Consider the following 16,650-nt stretch of genomic DNA (forward strand, 5'->3'; position numbering starts at 1 on the left):
TGGGTAGTAAAACAAAAATTGAATATGTGGGCAGTGTGCTAAAATTATAATCAAAGTTTGTCAGAAAATGTTAACAGGTCTTATATATTCTTTTGTAACCTGATGTGATGTCATAAGAATTATTACACAACAATTTCTATAATATGCAATATTTTGCTTTATATGGTCTTTAGTTTTTTATGAGATGATTATACAGAAACAAAGATACATTTGGACATGATAATATGCCCATGTGGTGCACATACAATACAAATATATGCACACCGAATCTATACAAGTCAGTACACGTGCGCACAAACACATGCACACCACAGTATTTTTCTCTGGAAATTTGCTGTCAGTTTTTTTTTTTTTTTTTTTTTTTTTTTAACTTTAGAATGAGTCAACTCCATGCTGCATGCTGAACTCCTGGAAATCCTCAGGGATGGTATCTGTGGAAGTGAGATCAGGGGACAGGATGAAACAAAACAAGTGGAACAAAAGCGCTTTTATTGACCGTGTGGTTTATTCAACAAACTGAGACTTTCCAGGAACAAATTAAAATGCCTTTTTGAGGATGGTACAATATTAACAAGCAGCACTGACTTGGTGACCACCAGACTTTAGCTTTGGAGAGAAAGAAAATGCAACAAGTCCAGACATGTCCAGCAGATGACAGTGTTCTTAAGCAAAACAAAGCTGTTTTTGGAATTGTTTTTGGGATAAATCTAGTACATAAAAGTTAATCAAATTTTATAGTTTTTCCTAATTATATGCCCTTTTAATATGGGGATGTGCAAGATAGTAGCATTTATTGTTCTTTTGATTCAGTGTATTTTTCCAGATGTCTGGGTTTTTCAAAAACAGAATTTACAAACCTTCTTTAAAAGACAAGATGTAGTCTTCTAACTATTCATTTGAAAGATTTAAATAATAACACAAAGCATAATGACATTCACGGTTTTAAAGTATCCCACAATCCTTTGCGCGCTGGGGAGGGAGGCTTGATAATGGTTCAGCTTAATGCTAACTTTAACATTGAAAATGCCGTAGACATGCTAACGTGTTAGCATCGGTCCCGGTTTTAAGTTATAAAATACATCTATCAACTGTTTCAGAAGACCATAACAGGTCGGTTTAACATAAAAAGGTAAATATTACTCACAGACATATGCTCTTTAGGGTTTTAGTGGGGAAAAATTAAGATAAAGTGAAATAAAGAACCAACGAAGCAGCAGATCGAAGATCGAAGCACTGCTTCATTGCTTCAAGGTTCAAAGCAAAGCCACGCTACAGAAACGGTTGATTATACAGACCTGCTGCAGGGTCTGTACCAATGTAGAGAAATGATCATTTTCCGGACAAACACCCCCAAAAACAACAGTCACTCTGAAGGACTGATAAGGGAATCATTAAGCAAAAAGGCTATTGATGTCAATGGATTGAATCATTTCTTAAGGATACCGGAAAAGAACCGGTTCCTGAGACACAACCCTAACAGCAACACGCCTTTTAAAATTTTTTTTTTTTTTTTAAATAAAACTCACATTAAAGACTCACAATTATCTTAGTTAAACACCTAAATACATATTTTGGTTGAACTCTCCTCCATAACGATGCAATGTTGCAAACAAGTTGCCGCAAACGCTTGTTTACACTGACAACGAAATCTCGGCCTCCCCAGCGAGAACGTGATTACGCATGAGATTTGACACTGTAAAGGCGTCTATACAGTGAACATTGAATGGTGTTTATTTACCGTTGCACCGGTATCTCAGATTGGACCAGATGATGTTTTCCTGAGAGAAGCAGAACACGCCCAGTCGTCCTCCTCTCATGGTGGTGTCAATCGTCACACCGGAGTCGGCCACCAGGTCAGTTCCTTCATAAAATCGGGCCCTGAAATAAATACAAAACGTGATTTGTTTACCCTCTGCGAGTGGGGCCTCCAGTTGGCCTCAAATATTTTAAAAATACTAAGATTTGATACCAATGGATTACTTAGACAAGGGCATATTTCTAGGTGCTCATCAAGTAATAATATTATGGGCTGCCAAATTCCGTATTTATTATTCATGCCACTGTGAAGTGAGGTTGTTTCCAGGATGTGTGATGGTTGTAAAATAAGTACGTAAATAAATAAATGAATAAATATAGTTAGGTCCATAACTATTTAGACAATGACACATTTTTTTAAAAGTATGGGAACAATCAGTGGGCACAATCAAGTTGTGCTTGTTGTTCCCACTGTTAGCTTTAATCCAAGCAGTTCAACAAAAATATTGCAATAGGAAATTGCTGACATTTTTGTACATAGTATCTTTCTGGCGTATAATTCATTTATTTATTTATTTCACCCCTGACATCGAGGTGAATGTGAGGCATTATTGTAAAGCCCTTTAAGTGTCTGATGCAGATGGAAAAGTGCTATATAAATGCAGTGCATTTACCATTTATTTATTTTACTAGTTTGGGAGGTCCAGTGCAACTTATTTACTGAAAAATCACACATTTGCTATTCATGATAATACTATTATATAGGACTTTCCCAGGAATCAAAGCAAAAATTTACTCTAATACTAACAGAATAAATGGCAATAACAAAAACAACACTACAACAATGCAAAAAAAAATCCCAAATTAAACTGCTAATAATGCAGAAAAAGTATGACTTATACTCTGGAAAATACGGTAACTGGACAATGAAATATAAGGATTATGTTGCATCTTTGCTGTCAGTTTTCCTTAGACAAGTCAGGGGGTGAATCAATCAATCAATCAATTTTATTTATATAGCGCCAAATCACAACAAACAGTTGCCCCAAGGCGCTTTATATTGTAAGGCAAGGCCATACAATAATTACGTAAAAACCCCAACGGTCAAAACGACCCCCTGTGAGCAAGCACTTGGCAACAGTGGGAAGGAAAAACTCCCTTTTAACAGGAAGAAACCTCCAGCAGAACCAGGCTCAGGGAGGGGCAGTCTTCTGCTGGGACTGGTTGGGGCTGAGGGAGAGAACCAGGAAAAAGACATGCTGTGGAGGGGAGCAGAGATCGATCACTAATGATTAAATGCAGAGTGGTGCATACAGAGCAAAAAGAGAAAGAAACACTCAGTGCATCATGGGAACCCCCCAGCAGTCTAAGTCTATAACAGCATAACTAAGGGATAGTTCAGGGTCACCTGATCCAGCCCTAACTATAAGCTTTAGCAAAAAGGAAAGTTTTAAGCCTAATCTTAAAAGTAGAGAGGGTGTCTGTCTCCCTGATCTGAATTGGGAGCTGGTTCCACAGGAGAGGAGCCTGAAAGCTGAAGGCTCTGCCTCCCATTCTACTCTTACAAACCCTAGGAACTACAAGTAAGCCTGCAGTCTGAGAGCGAAGCGCTCTATTAGGGTGATATGGTACTATGAGGTCCCTAAGATAAGATGGGACCTGATTATTCAAAACCTTATAAGTAAGAAGAAGAATTTTAAATTCTATTCTAGAATTAACAGGAAGCCAATGAAGAGAGGCCAATATGGGTGAAATATGCTCTCTCCTTCTAGTCCCCATTAGTACTCTAGCTGCAGCATTTTGAATTAACTGAAGGCTTTTCAGGGAACTTTTAGGACAACCTGATAATAATGAATTACAATAGTCCAGCCTAGAGGAAATAAATGCATTAATTAGTTTTTCAGCATCACTCTGAGACAAGACTTTTCTAATTTTAGAGATATTGCGTAAATGCAAAAAAGCAGTCCTACATATTTGTTTAATATGCGCATTGAAGGACATATCCTGATCAAAAATGACTCCAAGATTTCTCACAGTATTACTAGAGGTCAGGGTAATGCCATCCAGAGTAAGGATCTGGTTAGACACCATGTTTCTAAGATTTGTGGGGCAAAGTACAATAACTTCAGTTATATCTGAGTTTAAAAGCAGGAAATTAGAGGTCATCCATGTCTTTATGTCTGTAAGACAATCCTGCAGTTTAGCTAATTGGTGTGTGTCCTCTGGCTTCATGGATAGATAAAGCTGGGTATCATCTGCGTAACAATGAAAATTTAAGCAATGCCGTCTAATAATACTGCCTAAGGGAAGCATGTATAAAGTGAATAAAATTGGTCCTAGCACAGAACCTTGTGGAACTCCATAATTAACCTTAGTCTGTGAAGAAGATTCCCCATTTACATGGACAAATTGTAATCTATTAGATAAATATGATTCAAACCACCACAGCGCAGTGCCTTTAATACCTATGGCAGGCTCTAATCTCTGTAATAAAATTTTATGGTCAACAGTATCAAAAGCAGCACTGAGGTCTAACAGAACAAGCACAGAGATGAGTCCACTGTCTGAGGCCATAAGAAGATCATTTGTAACCTTCACTAATGCTGTTTCTGTACTATGATGAATTCTAAAACCTGACTGAAACTCTTCAAATAGACCATTCCTCTGCAGATGATCAGTTAGCTGTTTTACAACTACCCTTTCAAGAATTTTTGAGAGAAAAGGAAGGTTGGAGATTGGCCTATAATTAGCTAAGATAGCTGGGTCAAGTGATGGCTTTTTAAGTAATGGTTTAATTACTGCCACCTTAAAAGCCTGTGGTACATAGCCAACTAATAAAGATAGATTGATCATATTTATATTCATATTCATGTGGTGAACACATGAACATTTAAAAAAACTGAATAAATGAATACATTTTGGACTTAATTTACATCAATCATTAATAAGGACTACAAAGAGTGTGGTGCTGTGTGGTAAATCTGTTTGGAGTAGGGAGTTCTCACAAACTGAATGACCATGCAAGAACTAGGCTAGTGAGGGAAGCCACCAAGACACCCAAGACAACTCAGAATGAGTTATAGGCTTCGCTGGCTGTGATCAGAGACACAGTGCAGAATGATTTTCTCCAGAAGAATAAATGGTGACCAGTGGTCCTCACGTACGTTGAGTTTGACACCACTGAGAAAGACTTTGATTTTCTTACCGGATATATCCAACCTGTGGGCGGTGCTGCAGGTACCATCGATAGGACACCTTGTCCTTCCAACCCACATTTCTTGGGTCCTTCCAGAGCAGGCGCACCTGGTCTTGGGTGTCTCCTGTGTGCCACAGCGAGTTTCTCAGGTGCTCCCCAGGCCCTGATGTAGACTTCACTGCCTAAAGTGCACAGAGATGTGACAAGGTGCAGACTGAATATGCTGAATGATAAAAATAGGTCAACTATTAATCTGCTCCAGGGAATTTATTAAATCATTTGATGCGTCTACCTTAAGCTGGATTCCAGGCTCGGCCACTGCTCTGAAGGGCGTCGCCTGCCAGTAGGTCTGTTCAGTCTGCTTCCACATCACCACATAGAAAGAGGATGAGTCCTGGTAGCCAAAGATGAAGCCGGCGTAGTCATCGTCGGTCACCGTATTCACATGAAACGTGCCCTCGAAGTCCACTCCGCTGAAAGCAGTGTAGCCTGAGAGACACAATAGTGGAATTAGCATTCTGGAAATCATTTAAAGTAATTGGTATTCAAGAAACGCATCTTACCAACTGCAAGTCCTGGGTCGCTGTTCATAGTCTGAACAATTTCCATTCCCTGTGTGAGAAAGAAGAGAAATGTTATTCAAATGAAGTCAATGGATTTATACTTACTTCCAGCAAAGAGAACATTTTCTCATCATTTGTATTTTCAGGATTATTTAAAAACCAAATAAGAAATATTCATGAAACTTGATGGAAAAGGGGGACTTGGATGAAGAAAGAACCCATTCGCTTACTGCCACTTTGGAGCATTACTCAAACACTGCTGATCTGATTTTCATAAAACTTGGAGGCGTGTTGGGAATTTGCCAAGAAACAACCGATTAAGGTTTCGATAACGGCACAGATCCAGGAATTGTTTGCATTTTTTTTCTATATTTAAGTTTAAAGGTAAAGATAAAGATAAAATTTATTGATCTCACAGAGGAGAAATTCACGTTACGTCAGCTCTTAAAAAACACACTTAAAAACACATACCCAGCCGCTCATGGCGCAGCGCCACAGCAAAACACCTCCGTGTTGATAACCATTCGTAAGATTCAGGCGGTTTTCGATGGCTTTCAGTCGAGTGAGTATCCGAGAAATTGTTTAACAGCTGGGCATGTTCAAACTTGTCCTGTAATGCTTCCAACGGAGGTGTTTTGCTGTGGCGCCGCGCGATGAGTGGCTGGGTGGCGATACGTCTTTCATTACAAAATCTCCTTTAACAGTGGAATGTCCGGATAAACTGCTGATCCTGACCTCTTCTGAAACTTCTCTGTTCTCTCACGATGTCCTGGGTTAACAGAGGCTTAAATTTGGAAGTTTTCAGCTCGAAACAGGCTGATGGCGGTGGTTCGGGGCGCGGCGCGCCGTCCGGCGCCGTGGGTTGTCCTTAAAGCGATAGTAACACTCCTTAATCTCTCATCAGCCGTTAAAATTTTCACCGAAAACCTCCTGAATTTCTCGAATGGTGTCCACTTGGATGTGCCTTACAGTTTCTTAAAAAATTTTGATCAAGCAAAGCGCCAGTCTCTCAGGAAGAAGTCAGATAAAGGAATTCCGACGAGGGGGGTGGACCAGTGCTCACTCAAAGACTGCCCACAGGCGAATGATGCAAGCGACAGGCGTGAAAAAACTCACGCATGCACACGAGGGTTCAAGCTTGTCTGACGCAATCACACGTGATTCAAATCCATATAGTTTTTGAAAAAAATAAAAAGGTCGGTTTCTTTTCTAATAGACCTCGTATATACACACATACATGCATACACATATGCACACACACCTATACACATACACATATACATATGCATATATATAAACATGATTGGGATTGAAAAGGAGATACTTTGTTCAGTCATAATCACAACAAATATCTAATGTCATGACGCAACAATTTCTAAATCAAAACTATACAGTAATAAAATAAAGTCCTGACTTATATAACAATTTAATTAATTTAACTAAAAATTAATTTAAAGATAAATAAATGTGTCACACAAAACAATGACTGAAATCACAGAAGTATAAAAAATAAAAACATGAACATCATAATAAATTTATGTCAAACATGACAGAAAAGGTATTCCATATGATTAGTACTACATGCATATGATTAATGGGGTCATTCCGTGACATTCAGTAATGGTGTCATTCAGCTAATTGATGTGTCCACAAAATTTCCATTAGTAATTCTGTAAAAACGACAGCATGCTCAGCTCTGAAATGTTGAAATTCTGATAGATACACAAGAGGACCAGTGAACCTCTATTTTTGACCATGCTGGCAACTTTTAACATGTAAACTGCACTTCAATTCTGATTAACCACAGACAAACAGTAGACTGTTGGGCTTTGGCAGAGTTGTATGTTCTCTGGTGCCCTCTGAGGTTATCTTGGTTTTTGTTCTCACCTGGTTCAGTACAACCCAATTGGGGTCAATCTGGGCATCACCCTCAGGGTCCAACACGACAGTCTGAAAGGCCCTAAAGTCTGTCAGTGTAATCTCTGCATTCTCAGGGCAGTTATCAATTCTGTCAATCACTTCATCCTTGTCAAAGTCAGACTCGCATTTATCTCCAACACCATCATCTGAGGAAAAACAGGGAACAAAATGTGTTAGACTGTGATTCGAACTGTGATACAGATGGTTTTGCACATATTAGCAACAGATCAATGGCATGCAGTGCTCAAAGTTGCAGGATGTGCACTAAGTAACAGCGCATCATGAGTTTTGTGCACCAAACTCTTTTCATACTAATGGTAACCAATGCACATACTGTTTGCATGCCACCCAATGGGAATCAGTTTGTAAAATGTAGGGCACATTGAACAGTGATAGGTCTAAATTCTTACAATTTTCCACACCAGTTTAATGTACAAGAAGCTACGAGTGATTTAAAAATCGCACATGCTGAGAAAGAGAGTGAAGAAGTGTCTGGTTCAACTGCATTCATACAAAATCCTTCTTGCAGGGTTGTACGTATGTGTGACTGTGTTATTTGAGTTTTAAAACATATTACTGGTAAACAATCAAAATAGTAGTTTTAATTAATTTCATAATTTTGTGTATTTCTGTGTGGGAACAGTCTGTTTTTTTTTCACAGACTACCACACCTACTCCTAATCCATCATTAATCTAACCATCCAGCAGATGGCAGACACATCTGTGGAAATTCAGTGCATTTGAAAGGGTTTATATGGCTGAGAATGCAAACTGCATTTTAGAGGGTACATGTCTCTAAAGCCTTGGAAAAATGAAAGTCAAATAAAACCACTAAACATCTTCACCTCTCAGCCAAGAAAAGAGGTGTGACTTTTAAACTAGTGTAACAGCTGACTGAATTTCTCTTGTGTGAATCAGAAGAATCTGCACAGATGTTTAGACAGAATAACCATTAGAAGGTCCTTTGGGACACACTTAGGGTCTTTCCAGGCTACATCTCTAAAGGCCCTTAGGTCGACTGTTGACACACAGCCAACTAAAACGCTCCTGTTGTTCTTGATTTGAAATGACATTCCACTCCTGCTGGCTTCGGAGCCCATTTTCATGCAAGTTAAGATGAATCATGAGTGCAGGCACCAGTTCAAAAACTGCCACTTCATCTCCTCAAGGGCGCTTTGCCTGATATGTTTTGTCTTTAATGTGGGGAACAAAAATTGCATATAAAAATTGGAAACAAGAGCTGAAATAAAAAAAAAATCTAGCAGTAGATCAGCCTTTGAAACCCCATCATTATTTGTTAAGTACTATCCAAGACAACAGAATAAAAACCCTACAATTTTCATGCCAAAAACGCTACTTCTAATTGCCAAGAAAAAGCACATGACCTCTGTAAACTAGTGGAAAGACAATCTTTGACATTTTTACTACATAGAACATGTAACAGTTTGGCTTTAGTTGAAAATGGACATATTTTAGGTGACATCCCGACACCTTCAGGTCCTCAATCACAATTAACAAGGTACCTGGAGTTTCTTGATGTGTATTTTTGATATGCAAAACACCACAGTCAAAATAATGTTCAACTATGGAGATATGTATTTTTTTTTTCTCCTGCTGTGATCATCAAAGGGAATAAAACTCAGGTGAAAAATACAGTAATAAAAACAGTTGGCAGCAGCACAGTGAGAGTATGGATGCTGATAAAATTATTATCATTGATCTCTCTGCATCAATTTTAATAATTTAAAGAGATGCATGCAAGGTGCATTACAGTAAACTGGTGTTTTAGAGATATGTAAATAACTAGACTCACTGTTGTCATCCAGCTGGTCAGGGTTTGGTACCAGCCGGCAGTTATCCGGTCCAGGTGGTATAATGTCAGGAATGCCATCATTGTCATCATCATCATCACATTCATCACCGAGCCCGTCTTTGTCAGTGTCCAGCTGGGAGCTATTGATCACGAACGGGCAGTTGTCCTTGCTGTCCTGGTGGCCGTCATTATCCCTGCAAGGGAAATGACCCAGTCACATGGCTAAGGGTAAGATACTACTTTAGCTTTATGACAATTATTAGTAAGTTACCTGTCTTGGTTAGTGTCACAAGAGTCTCCAACCAGGTCATGATCAACATCAGACTGAAAGCAGAGCAGAGTTCATTATTATTTATTTATTTATTTATTTTAGGAAACCCAAGATAATCCCATTCAAAGTCTTATTTTCAGCATAGGTTCCTCATCTGGTCCTATATTGCCTACAGTTTTCATAGTATCACATTTTTTAAACCCCTGCACTGGGATCAACTGAATGTCACCACTCACATAACACATTTTCATGGTATGTAGAAGAAGAAGTCCTATATACACCTTGATGCCCATTGTAGCTCAAGTTTGTTGTCAGATTCTAGAGCATGAGGGAGGTGAGCACCTATAATTCCCTCGACACTGAGCTGGTTAATGATGGGATGTCATGTAGGTGTTTTTTGTCATGTGGGTGATTCATGTATTTTCTTTGTGCTCATGTTAGTTTTCTTGGTGAATGTTTTGCTTGGTGTTTTTCTGACTGCACTCTCTTGTTTGGTTGTTGGGATCTGGGCGGGCCTTGTTCCGTTTGTTTGCCACACCCTCTTCCTGGTTGTGCTCCCACACTTGTCTCATTTCACTAATCAGTCTTGTTATTTAAACGCTTTGCTTTTCCCCACACCTTTGCCAGTTTGTTGTTCCTTAGTGTCTTCGTTCCACCTCTTCTTCCACAGTTCTTGATGTTGTTTTTTGCCTTGCCATTTTCTAAACCAATTGCTTGTTTTTGACCTTGACCCTGCCTCAAGTTTTCGATACTGTTACTGATTTTGGCTTGCTTACCTGTGTACCGACGTTTTTCTGGCTCATCAGTAAACCCCCCCCCTTTTTTTTTTACACTACGCTCTCATTTGAGTCTCACATTTGTGTCCAGCTTTTTTGGGTCCAGGTCCCTGACATGGGATGCCAGTTTGACAATGGTTACTTCCCCCAGCCATTTGGTCACACAAGTAGTGTGACCAGGAATTGAACCCAGGTCTGCATATTGGTGCACAAGTCCATATCCCACTGATCTACCTGTTCTACCTTGATATGATATGCTAGTATGACTAAAAATAAATCACTGTCTAAATACCCAAACCAGAAGAAGATGGGATGATATGGAAAATGAAAATAAAACAAGAAACACAAAATGGTGATCCTTATGCTTACTTTAACTTCTATTTTATTGCAGACAGTATGAACCCAAGATATTTCACATTTTGTGTGGCCATCATTTCATTTTCTGTAGAGCAGAATGTTTTTTTGACCTTGCCTCAAGTTTTTGATACCGTTACTGATTTTGGCTTGCTTACCTGTGTACTGACCTTTTTCTGGCTCATCAGTAAAAACCTTTTTTTTTTTTTTTACATTATGCTCTCATTTGAGTCTCACATTTGTGTCCAGCCTTTTTGGGTCCAGGCCCCTGACATGGGATGCCAGTTTGACAATGGTTACTTCCCCCAGCCATTTGGTCACACAAGTAGTGTGACCAGGAATCGAACTCAGGTCTACATATTGGTGCACAAGTCCATATCCCATTGAGCTACCTGTTCTACTTTGATATGATATGCTAGTATGACTAAAAATAAATCACTGTCTAAATATCCAAACCAGAAGAAGATGGGATGATATGGAAAATGAAAATAAAACAAGAAACACAAAATGGTGATCTTTATGCTTACTTTAACTTCTATTTTATTGCAGACAGTATGAACCCAAGATATTTCACATGTTGTGTGGTCAGCATCATTTCATTTGGTATAGAGCAGAATGTTTTTTTTTTTTTAAAACATGCAAACTTTCAGCTCCAGTTTGCCAGAAGGCACATGGAAAACCTGATCCAAGATTTGATGTGTTTTCTTGTTTTCCAATCCTTCTCTACTCCACCCCAACATGAAGCTGTGAATGAGGATGTAACAGGAAAATCTTGCACCATTCCCAGTTTCTCCAGTCATATTAACAGAAGCCTGTAATTCTTTCAGAGCTCCCATAGTTGTCTTGGTGACATCCCTCACTTGTCTCCTTCCAGCATGATCACTCAGTTTTGAGAACTGCCTGTTTGACACAGATTTACTATAAAACCATACCATACAATACAAAATTGTATTTTTTTTAAGCTCAGCACTAATGAAGGGCAGCGAAGCCCAAACGAAACAAGAAATCTGGACTTTCATTGACTTTCAAAGGCATCGTTTAACCTTCGTTCACCTTCGTTCCTGCAGCCTGCGCTTTGTTAGAATTTTTAAACTGTTGAAAAATTGGAAGGAATACTGACAACAACCTCAATTCGTCCGTATATTGTTTTGTTTTCTTTATTGATGGTTTCTTATCGTTTGATTTGTTTTAATAACGTTAGCGTTTCATTTGACTTGGAGGAAAGTCTGACGTATTGAACAAAGGTTAACAAATGCAACGATACCCGAACAAATCAATAACAAAAGCTTTGATGAGTTGAATGAAACATCCTTGTATCGCTAATGAATTGTTCACGTGTGGGATGAAAAAGCAACGTTTTCATACAGAAACAATAGTGTTAAGACCATTTTATCAACTACTTTAACTATTTACGCACATTTCAACCATTCTTTGGCTGGTCTGCATGTGCCTGTGTAGCGGCTGCACTCTGCGTTGTGTTGTTATAATACTACCCATTTGCTCCCCTCAGGATGTGAACTGTTGGGTTAGGGTTAGTTAGAGGTGTTGGGAGTGAGGTTTACTAACTACATATGCACAGCGACATCTGCTGGCCTCTGTTACACTCACCCCCCCTAAACTCACTCCCATCCGGGTCATGGCACCACTGTAACGGCTGCACTCTGCGTTGTGTTGTTATGACTCCATGCAGGAGAACTCACAATCCTCGGCATGGAAGTCGGACTCTCTAACCAGAAGGCTAAAACCCAGGGCTCTGGCCTTGTGACCAGAGAATCCTTTTGAGCTGTTGGGAGTGAGGTTTGCTAACTACATAGGCACAGCAACACCTGCTGGCCTCCGTTACACTCACCCCCCCTAAACTCACTCCCATCCGAGTCACAGCACCACTGTAGCAGCTGCACTCTGCGTTGTGCTGTTATGACTCCACCCATTTGCCCCCCCTCGAGACGTGAACTCACGATCCTCGGCATGGAAGTTGGACTGTCTAACCAAGAAAAACCTAAAACCCAGGGCTCTGGCCTTGTGACCAGATAATCCTTTTGAGCTGTTGGGACTGAGGTTCACTAACTACATATGCACAGTGACACCTGCTGGCCTCTGTTACACTCACCCCCCCTAAACTCACTCCCATCCGGGTCACGGCACCACTGTAACGGCTGCACTCTGCGTTGTGTTGTTATGACTCCATGCAGGAGAACTCACAGTCCTCGGCATGGAAGTCGGACTCTCTAACCAGAAGGCTAAAACCCAGGGCTCTGGCCTTGTGACCAGAGAATCCTTTTGAGCTGTTGGGAGTGAAATTTACTTACTACATCTGCACAGTGACACCTGTTGGCCTCCGTTACACCTGCATGTGCGTGTCTTCGAGTGCGGCCTTCATCTGACACGGACAGTTCTACATGGCTGATGCCATGGACTCGTCAAAGATACTCGTCACGACAAGTACTATGACAGATAAAGTGTACAACAAGGTACAGACCTGCCACGAGAACTCAGAATGTGAAGACAAACAAAACTTGTTGTTGTCAAGAAAAACAAAATCTCACACTTGTAAGTACAGTGGGAATGAGGACAAGGCTGGCTGTGTTCGGTTTTATGCCCGCTTTTGGTCATGTCATTGTCAATGTTTCATTTTGTTTTCATTTCAAAGCCTCAAGGTCGACATTCGCTTCATTTTTCTTTAGTTAGTTTTGGTCTTGTTTCTTTCCTTTTTTCGCTCTTGATTCACAGGCTTTTCAGTGATGGGAAAGGTGCAGGATCTTTTGTCCAGCTTTTCTCGATGATTTGTGTCTTTTTATCCTTCGTCTAGTTATAGCAGTGTGCCCAGGCCCTTAATGATTGTTCAAAATACATTCAACCACTTTGAAATGTTCCTATATCCACCCCCCCGACTTGTCTCAAGAAAACAGGCTGTAAAAGGGATGTTTTAATATTTATATTTAGAATAAATTGCCCCCATGCCAACTTTTTTTTTTTGGACTGTGATGCAGGGCTTAAATGCATTATTGTATGTATATTAACAAATGAAACCGACCACACAAAACATAAAATATCTTGGCCTCATACTGTCTGCAATGAAACAGAAGTCAAAGTTAATGCAAAAATCACTGCTTTTTTGTTTTAATTTGCATTTTCTATGTTGTCCTTACTTTTCTGATTTGGAGTTGCAGGAAAACAACTTTACAGTAATCATAACAGTTCAACATGTAGAAAGAATGACGACTAGTACTTCCCGTCCCCAGAAAGAGAGCAACCACTGTATCCCTGGGCCAATGCTTATATATAGGGGACATTCATAGAGAAATGGCTATTCTGAGGAACTTGTTAAATAAAACACCTATCAGGACTATAACACATAACTGTGAAGTCATATGTCATCTTTCCATTGGTTACATGACCTTCAAAGAGGGAGACCTTGAAAGTCACACTCAGCGTCCAAACCATTTAAGCCAATGTGGATTAAACATGGTGGAAGGGTTGTGTGTTTGTCAAGGATAAAGTGCTTACTTTTTAGGACAGATCATGTCCCCACCTCACCCAACCTCAAAAACCCGTCTGTTTGCGCTTGTGCTCTGTTTTGATTATTGCCAACCTGGTTTGGGTTCGAGATGTCTGGGCAGCTGTCACAAGCATCTCCCACTCCGTCCCCATCCCTGTCTGACTGGTCTCTGTTCTGGACACGTGGACAGTTGTCCAAGATGTTATTCCATCCTGTTCAGCAACCACACAGAGGAGATGATTAATGTTACAGTAAATGTTGGGATTCTGTTTCATTTATCAGTGAAATTTGTATTACTATGGTGATAAACGACATTATACATAACAGCTGATAGATTTGTTATATTGTTGATCATGTCTCTTCTTGCATCTCTGTATTTTTGACATCAGTTGCATTGCAAGCGGTCAGCTTCATCAGCTTTTTGGGAACGACGTTCCTTTTTACATTCTATACTGTCGGTGCTGTTGAGAAGCGAGGAGTGGAAAATGAAGGTGATATGGAAATGCAAAAACCTGTAGTTCCTTGAATGGCCACTTGAGGCTGGTTCCTCAATCAATCAATTAATCTATCTATCTATCTGACTGTTCCATGATTCACTCCTTGGCCTGATTTCCAACAAACCCAGTATGTGGATAAAGGTCAAGCCTCGGTCAAATTTACCAAAGGCCAGTCACTGGGTTCAAGGTCATTGGGGTCAAAGATCAAAATTGCAGTTTTGCAGCCTGATTTCCACCATATGCCACAACCATGCAGGTGTGCTCTGGAATTGGCCAGGAGAGGTCAAATTTGTCATGGTCAATCACTGGGATCAAGGTCACGTATGTCCTTCTGTTAGTTGGCCAGCTCCTCTCAGGTCCTTTTGCTGTTTTCTACCAAACATGGCATGCTAATGAAGATTGTCCCCAAAACTAACCTAAAAGAATTCATTTTAGTAAAGCGCAAGGTCAAGGATTTTGACATTCAACCTGATTTTGACCAAATGTGGCACACACTTAGGTGGGCTCCTGAACTGTCCTGGCAAGGCCAGCCAGAGATTCATCATTTGCGTGAAGGTCAAGGTCATTAGAATCAAATGTCAGATCGCTGTTGCCCTGATGGTCTTCATGCCCACAGGTACTGTTACCCAGTTATTCTCAGATGTTGCAATATGTTAATATGTTTTCCGTGCAGAAAATATGTTTTCTAACCTAAATATGAGCCAATCAGTTTATATATATATATATATATATATATATATATATATATATATATATACAATTTCCAGTGTTAATACAAAAGAACAGCTGAAAAACATTACATGTGTAAAAATTCACCACTTGGGTGCACTGTTGTATTTTCTATGTCGACAAGAACAAGCTTGGTTCAGATAAATATTTTTATTAATCAAAAGAAGGCAGCAGCAGCAGCAGCATTATGAAGCATAAAGGTCAAGTAGCAGTGATAAAGCAAGAACTCGTTTTGCTCCTGTGGGGCTTTGAGGTGTAATCGTGCTGCTGAAGGATCAAAGCTTATGTTCTCTCTGTGGTCAGGCTGCTGTTGCTTTTTTCATGCTGGTTTATAAAAAGCATCCAGACACTTTTATTATTATTATTATTAATTTTTATTATTTTTTTTGCACAAAGCTGAATGGTGGCTGTAACTTGGAGCGATTTGTAAAGTCTAAGTTAAAAATTTGTCAGCCCTATCACTGTAATGTAAGAGCGTGGCAGTAATGTGACTGGACAGGCAGCATGATAATTCATAACAGCAGGCGTCTCTGCACGTTATATAACGTGAGTGATGCAGCTTTTCTACAAACCGTCTTCATCGATGTCATCATCACAGGCGTCCCCTTTGCCATCGCCGTCGGTGTCCTTCTGGTCTGCGTTTTCCACCATGCGACAGTTATCGCAGGCATCGCCGTGGCTGTCCTTGTCGCTGTTCTTCTGGTCCACGTTGGATTTTAGCCAGCAGTTGTCCTGCAAAAACAAAGGACCACAATTGTCTCATCTGATCTGTGTTGGGATTTTTTTGGTTTGGATTCCACGTGGTAAGGCAGTTGCAAGAAAACATGTATGCCCACATTCAGGTCCACCGACCTGCTCGTTTGGAATACCATCACCATCCGCATCGTCATCGCAGGCGTCTCCACGCCCATCCCTGTCGGCGTCCTCTTGGCCAGAGTTGGGGATATACATGCAGTTATCCTGTGAGGGGAATAATTTAAAATAAGCAGAACAAAATCCATGTCTTTACCAGTACGGGTGCAGCTTGAGATCATTCAGGTTTTCTTGTTCAGGATATTTACATGAAAAATTCACGGTAAAATGTATGAAAAAGCCATGTGTCATCAAACGCCGACATGGAAGATGAGATCCAATACTGACTCAAGTGTGCAGGAACTTTGCTTCACATTTGTGTTTTCAAAAAGCAGAGACCTTTTACATGACATGAGAATCCTCATCTATAAAGCTGTTGTCATGCCAACCTTGCTGTACGGATAAGACCTGGAACATCTACCGCC

General features: G+C 40.0%; 1 protein-coding gene across 1 annotated transcript in view; it reads right to left on the bottom strand.

The window, feature by feature from the left end:
* Positions 1 to 342: 342 nt before the first annotated feature.
* thbs4b (thrombospondin 4b) overlaps positions 343 to 16,650 on the bottom strand; it is a 38,465-nt gene continuing 22,157 nt past the window's right edge. The window contains exons 12-22 of the mRNA XM_034192170.1: positions 16,226 to 16,333; positions 15,946 to 16,105; positions 14,241 to 14,359; positions 9,519 to 9,571; positions 9,248 to 9,441; positions 7,402 to 7,580; positions 5,515 to 5,563; positions 5,244 to 5,440; positions 4,961 to 5,133; positions 1,739 to 1,878; positions 343 to 431 (exon numbers count right to left, since the gene is read on the bottom strand). Of these exons, the coding sequence (XP_034048061.1) occupies positions 373 to 431; positions 1,739 to 1,878; positions 4,961 to 5,133; positions 5,244 to 5,440; positions 5,515 to 5,563; positions 7,402 to 7,580; positions 9,248 to 9,441; positions 9,519 to 9,571; positions 14,241 to 14,359; positions 15,946 to 16,105; positions 16,226 to 16,333 (1,431 nt within the window). The 3' untranslated portion in view covers positions 343 to 372. The remainder of the gene's footprint in view (positions 432 to 1,738; positions 1,879 to 4,960; positions 5,134 to 5,243; positions 5,441 to 5,514; positions 5,564 to 7,401; positions 7,581 to 9,247; positions 9,442 to 9,518; positions 9,572 to 14,240; positions 14,360 to 15,945; positions 16,106 to 16,225; positions 16,334 to 16,650) is intronic.

This window comes from Thalassophryne amazonica, chromosome 17, assembly GCF_902500255.1.
Source record: "Thalassophryne amazonica chromosome 17, fThaAma1.1, whole genome shotgun sequence".
In the NCBI taxonomy this organism is placed as follows: Eukaryota; Metazoa; Chordata; class Actinopteri; order Batrachoidiformes; family Batrachoididae; genus Thalassophryne; species Thalassophryne amazonica.